This window comes from Typopeltis vanoorti, chromosome 16, assembly GCF_054136105.1.
Source record: "Typopeltis vanoorti isolate ZY-2024b chromosome 16, IOZ_Tvanoo_1.0, whole genome shotgun sequence".
Classification (NCBI taxonomy): Eukaryota; Metazoa; Arthropoda; class Arachnida; order Uropygi; family Thelyphonidae; genus Typopeltis; species Typopeltis vanoorti.
In genome coordinates, this window is record NC_143564.1 from 105,744,812 (window position 1) to 105,762,115 (window position 17,304).

Genomic DNA, 17,304 nt, shown 5'->3' on the forward strand with positions numbered 1-17,304 from the left:
GTTCTGCTATTTGCACATTATACATATAGATTATACGTACTGAAAGCTGTAGATGGTTTACTGATATATTAAAGGTTTACAAGCTGTTCAAGTTATAACAATGTTTATGGCTAGACTAGTTATATATATATGTGTGTGTGTGTGTGTGTGCGTGTGGACTTTAACGGTTCAGGAGTATGTGACTACGAGTTTATAAGGCAGAACACTGGAATAAGATAACATATATTTTAATTGAGCACACGATGTTTCATCCTAATTGCACAGGATTTCTTCAGGTGTAAACATACAAACTAGTAGACAAAAAGAGTAAGGACTAACAAAGATGACATGCAGTTAGAGAAGAGACTGATGCTATTTTAAAGTATTTCTAATTCAATGTTGAGAACATTATGCATTCATTTGCATGTGTTTGGCCAGTGAAAGCTAGGATGTATTCAGACAAGTTGATACTTGGTTTAAGATTTAGATTTTTAGGATCTAATGCCATTTCCAAAGATTCCCAGATTTTTCTCTCTGTTGTATCATAGCAATGGTGTAATAGTTCTGTTTTATCCCATAACATGATGTTTGTGGATCAGCTGAAGAGAGCATATGTGATGACAAAACTGAGGCTTCACTGCTGTGGTAATCAATAAGTCGAATGTGTTCTTCAATACATTGTTCAGTTGGTTTTTTTTTGTCTGTCCACAGTAAGGTGACTGGCACTTGCACCATAGCTGATAAACACCTGGATACTAAAGTGGGCTATGTCAAGGTTTTTATATTCCTTAAGCATTTTTACTATATATATAATTATATATATATATATATATATATATATATTCAGTTATGCAAATCCAAAACCATTTTAAGTACTCATTTAGTAATAAATGATTTCTTTTGTAATTTAGGCCTTAACGAAATTCTTGAAGTGTGTTAACTGGAATCTAGCTGGAGAAGCCAAGCAAGCATTGGACTTGCTGAACAGTTGGCAACCCATGGATGTTGAAGATGCTTTAGAGCTTCTAACTCCACAGTATACTCATCCTGCTGTTCGGCGATATGCAGTGACAAGACTTCAGCAGGCTCCAGATGAGGTGTGACAGGAAATACAATTAAATAACAGTTTGTGGATTGTTTGAATAACTTATTGATAATTTTTTTGTAATGTTATTATGCAGTTAGGAAGTTCATGAAATAATCATATTTTTCTATGGTTTATGTTATTCATCATTTTTCTATTTTCTCTGTTTTCTTTTCTATATTTATTTTCTATATTCTTACTGAAGTCTTCCCATAACGGCTCAACATGATGAGATTTCATGCCAGCTGGAGCATTGCTTGGTGAAACAGTATCCCTGTTTTCTTCAGGGAACAAAATTGCACTGTGAAAAGTGAACTACTGGAACAAGCTTAAACACAACATCTAGAAGAAGAATAAACCCAACATCAAAAGAACCAAGAATAGAAATGATCAATATATGGAGTATTAATGGAAAGGAAATTGAACTTGCAGAAGAATAACTGGCATTATTGAGACAAATAAAAAAATGAGATGGATATCGCTAAATTAGTATTGGAAGTTATATTCAAGAAATAATGAACAAGGAAAGGAAGGAGTACGGATAGCATTCAGCACCCAAACATGAAGATAAACTTCTTGATTGGAGGGCAATTACAAGTAGTTATGTGAACAAACTTCAAAATGGGAAAATGGATAATGAAATTTATTTCTGTATATGGTTTCACAGAAGGTTCTCCTAAGGAAGAATAGAGGAATTTTTCAAGTCATTAGAGTAGGCAGTTGACATGATGAAAAGGGACAAAGTGGCATTTGTTGGTGATCTAAACAGCATAATATGAAATGAATCCCACCAGGCATATAGGAACATTTTGGGAAAATTTGGAGAAAAGGGCAAAACTAATAACAATAATGGTAAGAATCTGCTGGATATCTGTTCAGGACATGAACTAGTCATTATCAACAGCATGTTCCAACATAAAGACATGCACAAGGTCATGTGGAGAGAAGACACAAAAAATAAGAAAAATCTCATTGACTATGTTGTTGTTGATAGTGATATATTCATGCTTATTCAGCATACATAGAGTGTACAGAGGATTTAAAATTGGAAGTGATCATCACTTAGTGCTAAATAGAATAAAAATGGATATCACATTGAACATAACAGTGTGTAAGAAACTTTTAAAAAGAATTAAATTTGAGAAGCTTTTTACAGTTAAACTGTAGGCTCAACTATACAAACATATTGAAGAAAAAAAATTAAACAGTTTAACAAGAACCAGACCTTGGAGTCTCAGTGGCAAACTAAAGAAAACATTGATTAAGCTAAAGAGACAAGTAGTGAAGTTGTCTGCAAGGTTAGAAAAATAAGATCACCATGGTGGACACAAGAAGTTGAAGAAGCAGTCTTGGAAGAGAAGAAAGCATACCAAAAGTTTCTAGGAAATAAGTTGGCAGATGCGCTAAAATAATACAGAGAAAAATGTAACAGTTAAGCTGTGTGTAAAAGTAGCTAAACAAAACTCATGGGAAGAGTTTGGTAAGGATATAGAAGATAAATATCAGGAAGGTGGCAAAATGTTCTGGAGGCTATTGAGAAAGGTTAGAAAAAGAGTACTGTGAAAAGAATCAAAGATAATGATGACAATAACGCAATTCTAGATGTCTTAATTAAATGAAGCAAGCAGTGACAGAACAGCAGTAGAAAATTTTCCAGAGGAACGCAAACAGGAGGGGCAGATATCAATTGAAATGCGAAAAGGCAGCTGGAGTGGATGATATTCAATCAGAAATACTGAAGTAAGGAGGTATAAAATTTTTGCAGTAGGATAAACTGCATAATTCAGAGGGCCTAGTCAGAAGGTTGAATTCCAGATAATTGGAGTAGTGCCTTCATAGTTTGCATGTAAAAGGAAATAAAGCTGCATTTGAGAATTAGAGCAATTTCTATACTAAGTGAAGTAGAATCTCTCTTAACCGGCAACAGCGGGACTTTGCCGATTCCGGATACAAGAGTTGCTGTATAATTGAATATATATTTCGAGAACTTTCCTGTTCATGTTTTTTGATGCCATCTGTAGAAATTGCAGCATGCGAAGTTCGTTGGTTGTGTTTTTCGATCTGCCAGCCATAATTAAATAAATAACATAAAAAATTGTGTGGATTTTTTAAAATTTAAAACACATGCACATAATTTTATATTTCACAAAATCAAATTTAAACAGCATTTAAAAATTACAATATGTATTATCACATGAAAATTGTGAATTTCTTAGTGTGACGACATAACATAACTTTGAATGTCTGCCTGCTTGCAAGATTGTCAGTGGAGCTATAAAAATTCGCTGTGTATATAATGAAGTTTCATAACATCATAGATGATGAACATTGCTGGCATAGATGAACATTGCTTGTCAAATCTTATGAAAGTCTGCAATCGTTTGTCACCTTCCTTCCACGTAACTTTCTTGGTCTGCTTGCCATTGTCCTCATCTTTATCATCCTCCTCATCATCTTTCTCCTTTCCCAGTACATGTTTGATTATTTCGTCATCAACAAGAGGAAGAGAGAGTCAGTGACGGGAACGGAATTGTCTACATCCACCTAAGCCTGCACCTCCTCTTCACTAACACTAACCTTTTCCGTATGTGTTACTAAATCCAAGATGTCAGACATGGGATGTGTTTTAAAACCACGAAAATCTTCGTCACTTGATTCGTCATCTTCAAACATGGTCATTGGCCACAATTTATGCCAACAGTGACATAAAGTGATGTTCTTTACATTCTTCCAGGCAAGAGACAAAGTAAATATGGTGTCTTTCAATGTGAACTCGTTCTGAAAATCTTGGACACTACCTTCAAAGTTCACACATCGATGAATAAAAAGGTAGCAGTAGGTCGTGTTTATATTCTTGATGACTTTTTGGTCCATTGGTTTAATAAGGCTTGTTACACTGGGTGGCAGAAATATAACACAAATGTTTTCCACATTTAAGTCTTCAGCTGGGGGATGGGCACGGCAATTGTCCAGCAAAAGAATCACTGTCTGGTTGTAAACCCTTTTCCCTTAAATGCTCCTTCACACCGGGCACAAATACACTATGAAACTATTCTTTGAATATGTCACAATCCATCAATCCGTTCTTTTGTACCTGATAATGGATAGGCAGATTTTTCACATTTTTAAAGCACCATGGATTGCAGTACTTGCCTACCACTGACATTCTTACTTCATGAGTACCTGCAACATTTGCGCATACCACCACAGTTACGTGGTCCTTGTTCTGCTTAAAGCCATTCAGCGAGGCTTTCGTCCACATTTTCATCACACAAGTCAATGTGGGAAGTGTGGAAAATCAATGTGCGAAAACACTTCCCATTACAATCCATTCTCATCGGCATTATGTATTTGTTCTGCAGTCATATTATTTTCGTCCACATTTTCTGAAACTGTTCAATAAACTCGTTCATAGACACTCATCATCACTCCTCTGTTCACCAGACACATGTAACTTATGGATTCCATGCCTTTCTTTGAATCAGTTAAGCCACCCAACGGAAAATCCACACTTGCCTTGCATCTTCATTTTCCTGTGCAATTCCTTCGCTTTTCTTGCAGCATCAGTCCAGAAATGCAAGCTCCCTCTGATCTTTTCAGTGCAAACCACTCATATAACACACAATTTAATTCTTCACACTGGGATTGGTGTATGGTTTTCCACATGATAACACACAATCTTCTTCACACCGGGATTGGTGTACAGTTTTCTGCAGCTTTTGTAGATTCTGTTTGCATCATGAATCTCTGGAGTTGACCACTTTGTTTCTTTATATCGTACAAAGTTCAGCTTCCAACTTTATATTCCTCCATTAATTTCTTTCTGCTGACACGCTCCATTTTCTGCAGCAATTCAAGTTTTTACTTGAGAAAGAGAGATAGAGAACATTTCTCTTACATTTCATGGGAGTAGCCATGGTGACACCATGTGGGCTTGGAGCATACATATACGAATGCAGTTTGTTGGTTGTTGTGGCTGTGCAGTATACAAAACAACCCACATGATCTCTCTTAGCCAATGAGCCACTGGGAGTATTGTACGAAGCATATGTTTAGGAGTCGCGTACCCCATGCGACTCGGCTGTACATATACGACAGTGTTACCAGAATGCAAACCCATTGCATATTTTTCTTATCTCATAGGCTTAAATTTCAGGTTTAAATTTAGACCTTCGAAAGTGCCGTTGTTTTGGTGTTGCCAGTGGGTTCCGGTTACAAGTGATTTTATTGTGCAAGGTAAGGTAATATTTATGCAAGCATACTTGAAAAGAGACTGAGAAAAGTTGTAAAAGAGAAACTTTCAGGAGAATAAGCTGGGTGCATATCAAATAGAGATTGTGAAGATCATATTTTCACTTTACAATAAATAGTTCAGAAAAAAATATCAGAATATAACAAGGATTGTACTTTCATTTTTTTTTTTAAATCTGGAATTCAAAACACTACAATTATATTGGGTAAATGGAACATTGTACATTGCAATGAATAGTCTATTATAAGTTAGCAGTTAGAAGTGAAGGAAGATGGTTTGATTTAAAATCAGGTGTAAGACAAGGATGCATATTATCTCCACTTTTATTCATCATTTATATGAATTGCATAATGAAAGAGAATGGCATTAAACCTGATGTTAGAATTGGAGATATCAAACTCAGCTCTCTGATATCTCCAATTCCAATTTTTTAAGCAGATGGTATTGTACTCCAAAATGCATCTGCAGGTCTCCAGGATTCTCTAATTAAATTGAATAATACTTGTAACAAATTTGACATGAAAATCAGCAATATAAAGCCTATAGAACAAGTGAAATATTTCAGATATTTATGCACAGTTTTTAATAAAGATAGCAAATGAAATATGGAAATAGACAACACTATGAAAAGCTGGTAGTATGAAAATCACTTGAATAAATTTATATGAACTAAGAGAGAAATGAACCAAAACACTAAGCTAATAGTGTACAAGACAGTATTCAAACCAGTTTTAAGTTATGATTCTGAAAATTGTGTTAGAAATAATGCACTTGATCGATGATTAGAGAACACAGATATGAAAGTTCTGAGAAAAATTAGGGGCATGCTCAGATGGCATCAGTGGCAGAATCATATTAAAAAAGAAGGAACATTAGGAAGGAATTGGACACTGCTTTGCCTTCAAAAATGTCTGATTGATTGATTTGTAGTTTTATTTTGCAAGGAGAGCAAAGGTCGTACTGCTGTAACCAGGACACAGATTGCAGCAGTATACTGGGTATTAATAAATAAATGAATAAATAAATATTTATATGGAAATAAATTAGAGAATAAGATAAAATGGATGTACAGCTTTAAGTATCTGCATATCAAAGATATTAATAAATAGTTCTCTACACTAGGTATTAATAAATAGTTCTCTACACTAGGTATTAATAAATAGTTCTCTACAAGATATTAATAAATAGTTATAAGAAGCTAAATGAATAAAAAAATCTATGTACAAGGTTGACTATCTACAATGATGTATCTACATTAAAACAAATTTAAAATCAAATGTGTTTGAATAAATTAATTCTTTGTAAAAATTTAAAAACATCATGCAATCTGTCTGTCTGAGTCTGTTAACATATGTCTGAGTGTATTATGGCTCAGCCAGATAAGTAAAAATGTAATTTCTCTCTTGTGTGAAGCACTCACTCTCCAACAGAATATGACTAATAGTAAGATGGACGTTGCATTTCTCATATATAGGTTTATCATCATCCCTCAGTAAATAAGAAAGTGTGAGATGACTGTGACCTATGCAGAGCCTCACAAGAACAATTTCCTCTCATCTGTTCCTACTACATTGACTAGACCGCCATTGTTTAATTTCAGGTTTAATCTTGTGCAGGTCTGTGCTGTTAGCCTAGTAGCTATGCACTTCACAACCATAAGCCTAGGAAAGGAGTTCCCTAGGTTCGATTCTCATCGATGACGTGAGAAGCTCAAGAATCTTCCTCAGCCATAGCCAAGTTAGCCTGTCTTGGGTATGGACAGTGGACTCCCCCCCCCCCCCCAGTTTATCTGTGGTTTTTCATCCCACAAGCAGGCAAACTGCTCCGTCAACACACAGGATACAGCCATAGGATATAGTACAGCAAGGAAAGCAACAGGAAACCACCTTGCTCATAATCATCTCCCTAGTATAGTAGAATATAGCTATCTCCACCAGCCATATGGCTGAGGGGATAGGATAGAATCTCCTGCAGTTTGTTCATCAGTGCTTCCTGCGAGGAGTTTTGCCATTGGACAATTAACTTCGATTTTATAAGCTTGGTGTAGTCAGTATAAGGGACCATCCAACAGTATGTCAAAAAAAAGTATGAGCTAATCTAGCAGCTGTCTGTATGAATTATACAGTTGTGGTATGAGTTTTCTTTGATAAATGCAAGCTGAATGGCATGCAACTTTGCTGTGTAATTACTTCAGTTAAGTGGGATCTGGTATTATTACTGATATTATTTTTACTAATATTATTTCCTAATATTACTATCTTGGAGATAGTAATATTAGGAAAGACAGCAGCAGCAGCAAAGCCAACTGAGATCTCTGATCTTGAACCATCAGTATAGATGGACAAGATATCACAGTTGGCTGCTTTGTTTGAATAATCTGTCTGAATAAAGTCTGTTGTTGAATAATCAAAGGTAAACAGATGAGGATGTATGAGACTTCTGTAGTTGACAAAGTGAGAGATTGCAGTGGCATGCAAGCCTGTCACGGAGAAATGCTGTTTTGTTTGGTGCAAGTAATATTGTCAACACTCCTGCCAATAGCTTCCATAGTCTCTTTAATGCACATACCAAAAGGGTCGATGGTATTCTGACATCTGATTCAGGACCTCCCTGAGAAAAGAGACCAGTCCATGTAGGATGATCTGGAAGAGGCTTTATTTTAAGAGACAAATGTTTTCATCTAAGTGACAGAGGGGGTTCATTTGATTCAATGTAAAGATCTGGAATGGGTGATATGCAAAAAAAAAGCACCAGTAGCTCTTCTGATACCCTGATGATGGATAGGGTCTAACCATTGGAGTGCTCTCCCTTGCAGAACTGTAAACCTGCAATCCATAATTGAGCTTTGAATGTACAAGTGCACAATAAATGCTGAGCAAGGAACATCAATCATCGCCACATTCAGTAGAGGATAGAGTGTTGAGGGTATGCAATGCTTTTTTTGCACTTTTGCTGAAGATGACGAATGTGTGTAAAGAATGTTAGCTTTCTCACAAAGATGAGTCCCAAAAACTTAAACTCAGGTGCTATCAGGATAATAGTTTGTCCTGTTCTTAACTCAGGATTGGGGTGAAGAGTGTGTTTTCAGCAGAAGCGTACACACAGTTTTTTTCTGCAGAAAACCTGAACCCATGATAAAGAGCCCATGAAGAGGCACAAGTGATTGCTTGATGAGGTTGCCTTTCAGTGACCCTCATATTGCAGAGATGACAGTAAATTGTGAAGTTATCAACATATAAAGACAATTGCCTATTGTGGGAGGAAGCTGTTCAGTAATTGAGTTCAATTTTGAATTGAACTCAATTATTGAACAGCTTGAATTGAAGAGGCTCACACTTAGAATCTTAAGGAACATGTCTGGATAGTTCATTGCTGACAATTCATCACGGGAAAAATTCATCGCGAGGAAAATTCATGCTGAAGATTATTCATTGCGGAAAAATTAATTCCACAAAAATTTATCGTGGATATATGTGAAAAAAAAAAATTTCCCATATAAGAAATATTTAAAAAAATATTTCTTTTAAAAATATTTTTAAAATTTTTTAAAAAATTCTTAAAAATTTAAGAAATATTTTATATATTATTTAATATTTTGATTTTATTTAGCTTTTTGAAAATTTTTATTTGGTATAAAATTATTCATCGCAGATATATGTGAAAAAAAAAAAAATATTTTCCATATATTTTTTTTTAAATATTTAAAAAAAAATTTAAGAAATAATTTTTAAAATATTTAAGAAATAGCCGGCCTAGTTGGACGAGTGGATAGTGTATCTGCTCTCCAGCCAAAAGGCTGCGGGTTCGAATCCCACCGTGGACATGGATGTTTGTGATTGTCTGTGGAAATACGAATGGCTGTCGGCAGTAGATGGTATTGGTGTAGTTGCGGTCAGTTGGTGATTGAATGGTGAAGACAGACTTGTAGAGCAGGTCCCCTCGATGAGTACTTAGGCTCCCTGGAAGTGTCAAATAATAATAATAATATTTTGATTATATTTAGCTTTCTGGAAATTTTTATTCTGTTAAAGTTGTCATATTCTTTCTTGCTACATGCTCTGTAGATGGAATATTATTGTTACAGAACTCACATGGGATGGTTAGGGAGAAAGAGCACCGTATTTAAGAATATTTAGAGAGAATAGTTATGTCCAGCTAATATTTATAGTTAACTATTTACATATTCCTATTAACTATTCTGTTAATAGTCAGATAGTTATTAGGGAGAATAAAATATTCAAGAATAGTTAAGGAGAAACGGCACAATATTGAAGAATATTTATTCTTCTAACCGTACACTATTTTCTCTTCTGCGCATTTAGACATCCATGCTGGTGTGATATTTTTTTTTATCTGAAATAATTCAGAAAGTGACTTGTTTCAGCAACTGAATACCACATGTATTTTGAAAATGACTACCTTTTTCCAGCATAGTAAAGACATCTTGCATGCTGCTGTCAATTACAGAGGCTAGTTTAAGATCATAGATGCACTTTTGAGTAATTATATTAAAGATAAAGATAATAAAATTATATAAATCCTATCAACATTATGTAAATCAGCATAAGCTAAATTGCCATCTGCAGCTTCAATACTAGTTATTACCTTTTCCTCTAATACTAGTATTTTATAACACTAAGAAATTTTAAATTTCATATTTAGTCTTCTTTGCTGAAAAAATAAAAATAAAAAATATATCGATATAGATAGATATATATAGATGCATGCTCCCAAAGTGAAATGTGTAATTAATTACTTCTCTTGTGAAACATTCAAAAATAAAGTGTAATCAGAAATGTCATGTCGTTAACAACCGACTAGATAGCTTACCCTCTCCCACCAATTGAGTGAGTGAGTGAGATCAATGAGTGAGTGAGATCAATGAGTGAGAGATGAATTTTGTCATCTGATGCGAGACCACAGCACTGCTTTTTTGGAGACCTGAAGTGACTTGAGTGGTTTCCATGTTTGGTCATGGAATCTGAGCAGGATTTTCGAACTAGGTTAAAATGAATTAAAATTACAACGAAAAGTAAATAAAATAACCAAAATGCTAAAGGAATATTCCTTTAACATTTTGGTTATTTTACAATAGCATTGTCATACAGCTATAGTCATGTCAGTATCAAAAAATTGGTGGAATAACCATGCAACATCGCTGTGCTTTGTTTTTCTTCCCAAAAGGTGAATGTATCATTAAAGGTACAAAGCAACCGCTTCATGTAATTTATAAGTTTTCGATGATAAGAAAAGTGATTATTATGAATCAGAAATGTTGTGAGGTTTGGGATAATTAAGCAGAATTAATTACAAAATTACTGCATCTACCTATAAAAGAAATATTAGTATTTTTGTTAAGAATTATTCAAAAGAATGGAGCTGGAAATTTCTGACTTAAACTAGTTATTGCTTGCAGCTATTTAGTGTGTGACTTCTGAGAATCGTATCATCTTAAATATCGCAATCGTGGCGATCTTAAGACAGCTTTTAGCCTAGTGATTGTTAGGATTATTTTCTAGTATGTTTAATGATTACTGTCTAGTAACCAGAAAGGATTATTAAAGATCTCAGATTTCTGACAACAATCAGCAGCTGTAATAAATGAGACTTATTTTTAGGGGGTAAAAGAACACCATAAACGATATTATACATGAAAAGATAACATGAAATCTATTAGTGAAATTTAAAATTATTTGAACTGTTTGTTATCCATTAAAACACAATAAAACAAGTGTTGTGCACTTAGAAGGCATGAATGTTGTGATGGTTCTCTCTGTTTTTATTTTATTCCTTCAAAATTGTACTATTAGCCACTTCAAAGGAGCAATTATTATTCTGATTGTTATTAAAACGACTTAAAAAATTTCTCTTCATGAGGAACTGGAATCAGTACAGTCTATCAATATTTGTAGTCCTGAAAAGGACTGTTTTGATGATCATGAAAAGGAATACTTGATTTCATACTGTTCAAAATTGACCAGTGTAGGAAAAAAAATAGTATGAATCAACCTGAAACAAAAAGGTGAACGCACAAGCACAAAGTTTTCAAAATATAAAATTATGGGCAAGTACTCTTAAATAATCAAGATTCACGATTTTCATAATCACTAACGATGAGCTGATGTCTTTTTTGCAGTATCTTGATAGCATTTCTTAACAGGAGGAGGTTGGGTGCTAGCTATATATTGCTCTATTTTCCACTCATTGAAATGTTGCTCATCTTTCAAAGTTTTCAGAAACTTCCATGTTGTCGAATAAGAGGCGCCAGTTAGTTTGCTGAACGCATGATGCCACCCTTCGCATGAGTTGCTTGTTTTTGGTAACCCTTCCAGAGCAGAATCGTAACAATTCCATAAGGTATGGGCAAAGCGAGGTGGATGACAAAGTGACTGACGATCAGGTTTTCCAATCCAGGTGTCTTCTGTGTAGTGCAGAACAGACTGAGCTTCAGCAAGATAGTCATTATTTTCACATAACTCTTCACATTTTGTGGTGGAACAAAATCAATTGCCGATATCATCTGCATTTTTATTGCAAATTCAAAATCAGTTTCGTATCATTGTTGAGGGCCATTTGCTTGAATGTTGCAAAATATACACTGGGAAAAGTGAAAATAGCAACCTTTTTGTTGACCATTTGGAAATGCATCACGGATCGCATTTATTGAAGCCACTTCAAAATCTGTCATGATTAAATTTTGCAACAGATTTGTATGTATCTTCATTTCTTCGAGGCATCAGTGCATAAACAGCAGGAATCACGTTATCATTTAAAGTGCCATGAATTGTGTACAGCTGCTCAAAAAGAGGTGGAGTAGTATTAAAAGTGCCATCTGCATACCATGTTGTTGATTGCAACAATAACAGTAGATTTCGTTTAGTAGAAAATATCAGCAGTCTGTTGCAGCCATTGTTGCTGTCATGCAAAAGGAACTCTTCATTTCCATAGATAATTATATATATACAGGGTGTTCGGGATAAATTTGACATATTTATAATTAATTATATTTTTCCGTAAGTTACATGTATTAACACACACTTCTCTTCATTTAAAAGTTTGGACCCTTCTTCATTCATATACAAGATGTCAGAAAGGATGGATAGCTGGAACCCACCTGAATCATGGAAGAGAATAACTTGTATCATGATGATTCGTGCCGGCCATCAAAATAAGGATATTTCGACTGCTGCCCAATGCTCCCTGAATACAGTAAAAACAATCAGGCATGAACTAGAGACTTGCAATGGTGACTACGAGGATGTAGCAAGAAGAAAGATCCCTAGCAGACGATCTGATTGCGTTCGTACAGCAGAATTCCTCGCAAATCTGCAGGAACAGGTGTTGAAGAACCCTGGCATTGGAATTCGGGCTTTGTTCGTGGAGTTGCTAACTGTAGTCAAGCCCTGGATAACAAGGGTAGCCAATGGTAGGCCGTATGTATGGCAGCAGGATTCGGCCCCTTGCCACACCTCTGGGAAAAGTCAAAAATGGTTGTCTGAAAATTTCTACGACTTCACCAGTCCAAATGTTTGGCCTCCAAACTCCCCAGACCTTAACCCCATGGATTATTTTGTATGGGGCGCAGTTGAAAAAGACACCAATCGCACTTCCAGTAATACAAAAGCCCAGTTAATGGATAAAATTAAAACAGTTTTTGCGGCCCTTCCCAGGGAGACTGTAGCATCAGCTTGTTCGAGGTTCCGAAGCAGAATTGAAGCTGTGATCGATGCTAATGGTGGTTATTTTGAGTAAATCTTGTTGATAGTATTGTAATTAACTCTGCCTGTAATGTTTTTTTGTCAATTCATTAAATTTAATAGATACAAAGAAGATTTTCTTTTTCCTTACGAAACTGTCAAATTTATCCCGAACACCCTGTATATAGGTGGAATAATTAAATTACTTAACAAATTTGGATTTGGTGGTACCTGTCCTGCTTGGTTTTAGGTTCTTCAAGTAGACTTCTTTACAGAGGCATTACTCAGCATTTGGTCGATGATGGCAGGAGATATTTTTGTGTATACTTCTGTGATAATTCAATGAGTCCCATCATTAGTTGTACGGGCTTCATATTTAATCTCATTAACACGTTCGCTGCCAACTACGAGTATACTCATAGTTGGTATATGAGCCTCACAAGCCAATTACGAATATACTCATATATCGATTACCGCCGGCAATGAGATTACTCGTACTGACCTTGAAGAACTGAAATTGCTTGGCGTTCGGGGTGTACCAGCGAACGTGTGTATATTCGTAGTTGGTATATGAGCCTCACAAGCCAACTTCGAATATACTCATATGATGCTTACCGCCGACCACGAGAATTACTCGTACTGACCTTGAAGAAGTGAAAGTGCTTGGCGTTCAGTAACAAACTATGCCCGAGGAGCGTGGCAGCGAACGTGTTAAGTAGCTTCCCTGTTTCAACCCGTGCTATGCTACCTGCATGATTATGTTGTTTAATTTGTTTGATAATGTCGTCAGCTGTATGAATATGTGCATGGCAATGCATTTTTTGAAACTGATCATATTTCCAAAAAATCTTTATTCATTTTCTTTGATTTTTATAAATAAATGACCATTATTACTCAATTTATGCCTTCATCTTCTTGCTTTAAGTAAATTCCAGAGGCATCTTGCAATAATTGCAATTAATTTATAAGTTGGTTCTTAAACTTCAAACTTTTAAACACTTACCAAAAGAAAAAAAAATGTTGGGGATCGGACTTCTGAGAACAGGTGATGTAAAACTGTTTAACTTGAAATTTCCAGTGCAGAACTTCACTTTCAAATATTTAAGCAGGAATATATTCACAGTAGCAGCTCCAACATCGTAGTGAAACAGCAGCTTTTATCTCTAGGAACAGATGTAATAATGCAGTGGACTGCACCATTTGTTATATTGTTTGCATTCTGTATTTCTTTTATACTACTGTGTTTTTAATTTCTCTTTACTTAATTATTTGTGAATGGTCGACTGCCATTGTATATGTATTTCTACTATATCTTATTTCCCACGCTCTACAGTCAAATTTATTTGTTTTTCTACTGTGCCAGTTAGGTTATATATATTGATTGCAAAAGTATAAGATTTTTAACCAAGCTACCAGCCAAGACATCTATAGACGTCAAGGTTATCATGGTTGCCAAGTGCATATTAAAATTGTAATATTGTTGATATTACATTGAAATATATGATGGATACGAAGCATATAAGGATGCGTATTTGATCCATAATGGCCAATAAGGTGGTTAATCAAAAACAGTGTAGATATTGTTCATATTCCCCACTTATTCTTACTTTAAACTAGTCATGGCTTAAATATAAATCACATAAACTTCTATCGTATGCAGGTTCAAATTTTTTTTTTTTTTTTTTTTTTCAGTGTAGTGCATTGACAGAATCAGTTCAATGTGTTGTTTGCAAACCATTTAAGTCAAAGGGAAATATTTACAGAATGATTCGCATTCACATATGTACACAATGTCATTACAGTTCTCTTACTAGTCTCAATCCTTTTGAATCTAACCTTAGTTCTAAGCTAATTCACAATCTAGCATAACATTAATTGAATATAAGGCATACCCTGTTTAAACCTAATTCAACAATAATATACATTATCTCATGAAGAGAGACACTTGACATACATTCCTGTTCAGTATTATAACTATTTACAGTTCTTGTTTAGCATACGGTCTTTCACGTTAACCTTTTTGTTCACACGTAAGTCTTCTTCTTGTCTTCTTTCCACTTGCTGACTCGTTCCTGTTTTTTCGCTAAATGTCTTCCTTGTCCGAGTTGTCGACTTTGCCTTACTCTATAGGACCTTTAGCATGGAGGTGATTCACAGCTCTTTCCTTTCGAGACGATTGACACAATAGTTCTCACATGGCAGCAAACCCAGTTAGGAGACTCACAACCTACAATTCTCTTTCAATCCTTGATAGCGAACTGGTGCGACGGTGGACTCTAGAAAACCATAAGACAAAATTCTTTCTAGACGACATGCTTTATGTAGACCCGGACTTCGGTTAGTGCATATGCGTGCCTTGAAAATGGTCACGTATTAATCGTGGGACATGCTGACGTCATTCTTCATGCATGTTTTGAAATTTCCATCCATGACAATTCCTGGGGGAGTGGTATATATTTTTATAGCCACTACCGACATGCACTATAGCTGTACAACAATGGGCTGGCTAGGGAATGTTCTTTTAGCATTTTGGTTATTTTATTTAATTTTCATTGTAATTTTTATTAATTTTAACCTAGTTTGGAAATCCTACTCAAATTCCATGACCAGACATGGAAACCACTCAAGCACTTCAGGTCTCCAAAAAACAGTGCTGTAGTCTCGCATCAAACGACAAAATTCATCTCTTACTCACCTAAAAACAGCCACAAACGTCCATGTCCATTGCAAGTTTCGAATCCACAGTTAATTAGTGGGAGAGGGTGCACTATCTAGTTGGTTGTTAACGACATGATATTTCTGATTACAGTTTATTTTTGAATGTTTCACAAGAGAAGTAATTAATTATATATTTCACTTTGGGAGCATACATCTATATCTACATCTATCTGTATCTATCTATATATCTAAGTGATTCCGATCACTGCAACAGATTGGAATCACTTAGAAAACCCAATCACTCTAGAGGAACTGAAAACTGCATGCACATCCTTGCCAAAGAATAAATCTCCTGGCCTTGATTTTCTCATTACAGAGTTTTTCCAAGTCTTCTGGAATCAACTTGGACCACTTCTCCTTAAAACACTGCAAGACGCCTACCTCAATGGGCTTCCAGAATCCATCACGACCTCAGTATCACGATTGATACCAAAGAAAGGAGACCACACAGATATCCAAAACTGGGGTCCAATCTCACTAATCAATACAGATTGCAAAATCATTTCCAAAGTTATTGCAAACTGACTAAAGCCAACACTGCCTGAGGTTATTAGCTGATATCAAACTTATTCTGTTCCTGGAAGATCAATACATGATAACCTCCATATAATAAGAGATCTCATCCACATTGCAAACAGCCAAAATGAAGACCTAGCATTCATCAGCCTTGATCAGGAGAAGGCTTTCAACAGGGTAGAGGACGAGTACCTTTATGAAGACTTAAAGGCATTCAGCTATGGCCCTCTCATCATTGAAACAGTGCAATTGTTATACAGAGATGCACTCTTCTGTTTAAAAATTAACAACAGGCTCACCCACAGTTTGCCATACTCTTGAGGGATCAAGCAAGGATGTCCTCTCTCTGGACAGTTATACACACTGGCCATAGAACCCTTCTTAAAAAGAGTACATGACACCGTCATCTCCAAACGAACCAGCATAATAGAGCGACATAAAAAAAAAACCCTATCAGCATATGCTGATGACGTCACAATAATAATCCACAATGACAAAGAAATGACAGTAACCACTATATGTACAATCCTCAGGGGCCAAATTAAACTCTGCAGAAACCACTGGTTTGTGGTCAGGCAGATGAAAAGCTAAAACTGATTCTCCGATTGAATGTACCAGGTCAAATGAAGGACAAACATATTTAGGTGTACACCTTGACAACACCAAAATAGATAATGCACTGAACTGGACACAGCTACACAACCGATTTAAACAAGTACTAAGAAAATGGAATAGCATTCGTTCAACGTCTTCACTTAGAGGAAGAATCCTAATAATCAACCAGATGGCTGCGAGTGTGCTATGGCATACCCTCAAAGTACTAACCCCCCCCCCCAAAGACTTTCTCCATCACATTAAAAAGGCAATGAAATGTTTCCTATGGAACAATATTAACTGGACAACATAATCTGAACTCTGCAAGCCACTCAATAAGGGGGTTCAAGGCCTGATTTCCCTTGAAAACAAGATCACATCCTTCATGATAATCCTTCTTCTAAAGACACTTCAGTCCAATCATGCTTATGTAACCACCTTCGATTACATCATGAAATCATCCA

At 35.6% G+C, this 17,304-nt stretch overlaps 1 protein-coding gene across 2 annotated transcripts in view; it reads left to right on the top strand.

The window, feature by feature from the left end:
* The window catches only part of Pi3K59F (phosphatidylinositol 3-kinase 59F), a 586,771-nt gene that overhangs the window by 228,562 nt on the left and 340,905 nt on the right, over positions 1-17,304 (top strand). For both annotated transcript variants that reach the window (XM_090405919.1, XM_090405920.1), the window contains exon 9: positions 891-1,076. In XM_090405919.1, coding sequence (XP_090262045.1) covers positions 891-1,076 — 186 coding nt within the window. The remainder of the gene's footprint in view (positions 1-890; positions 1,077-17,304) is intronic.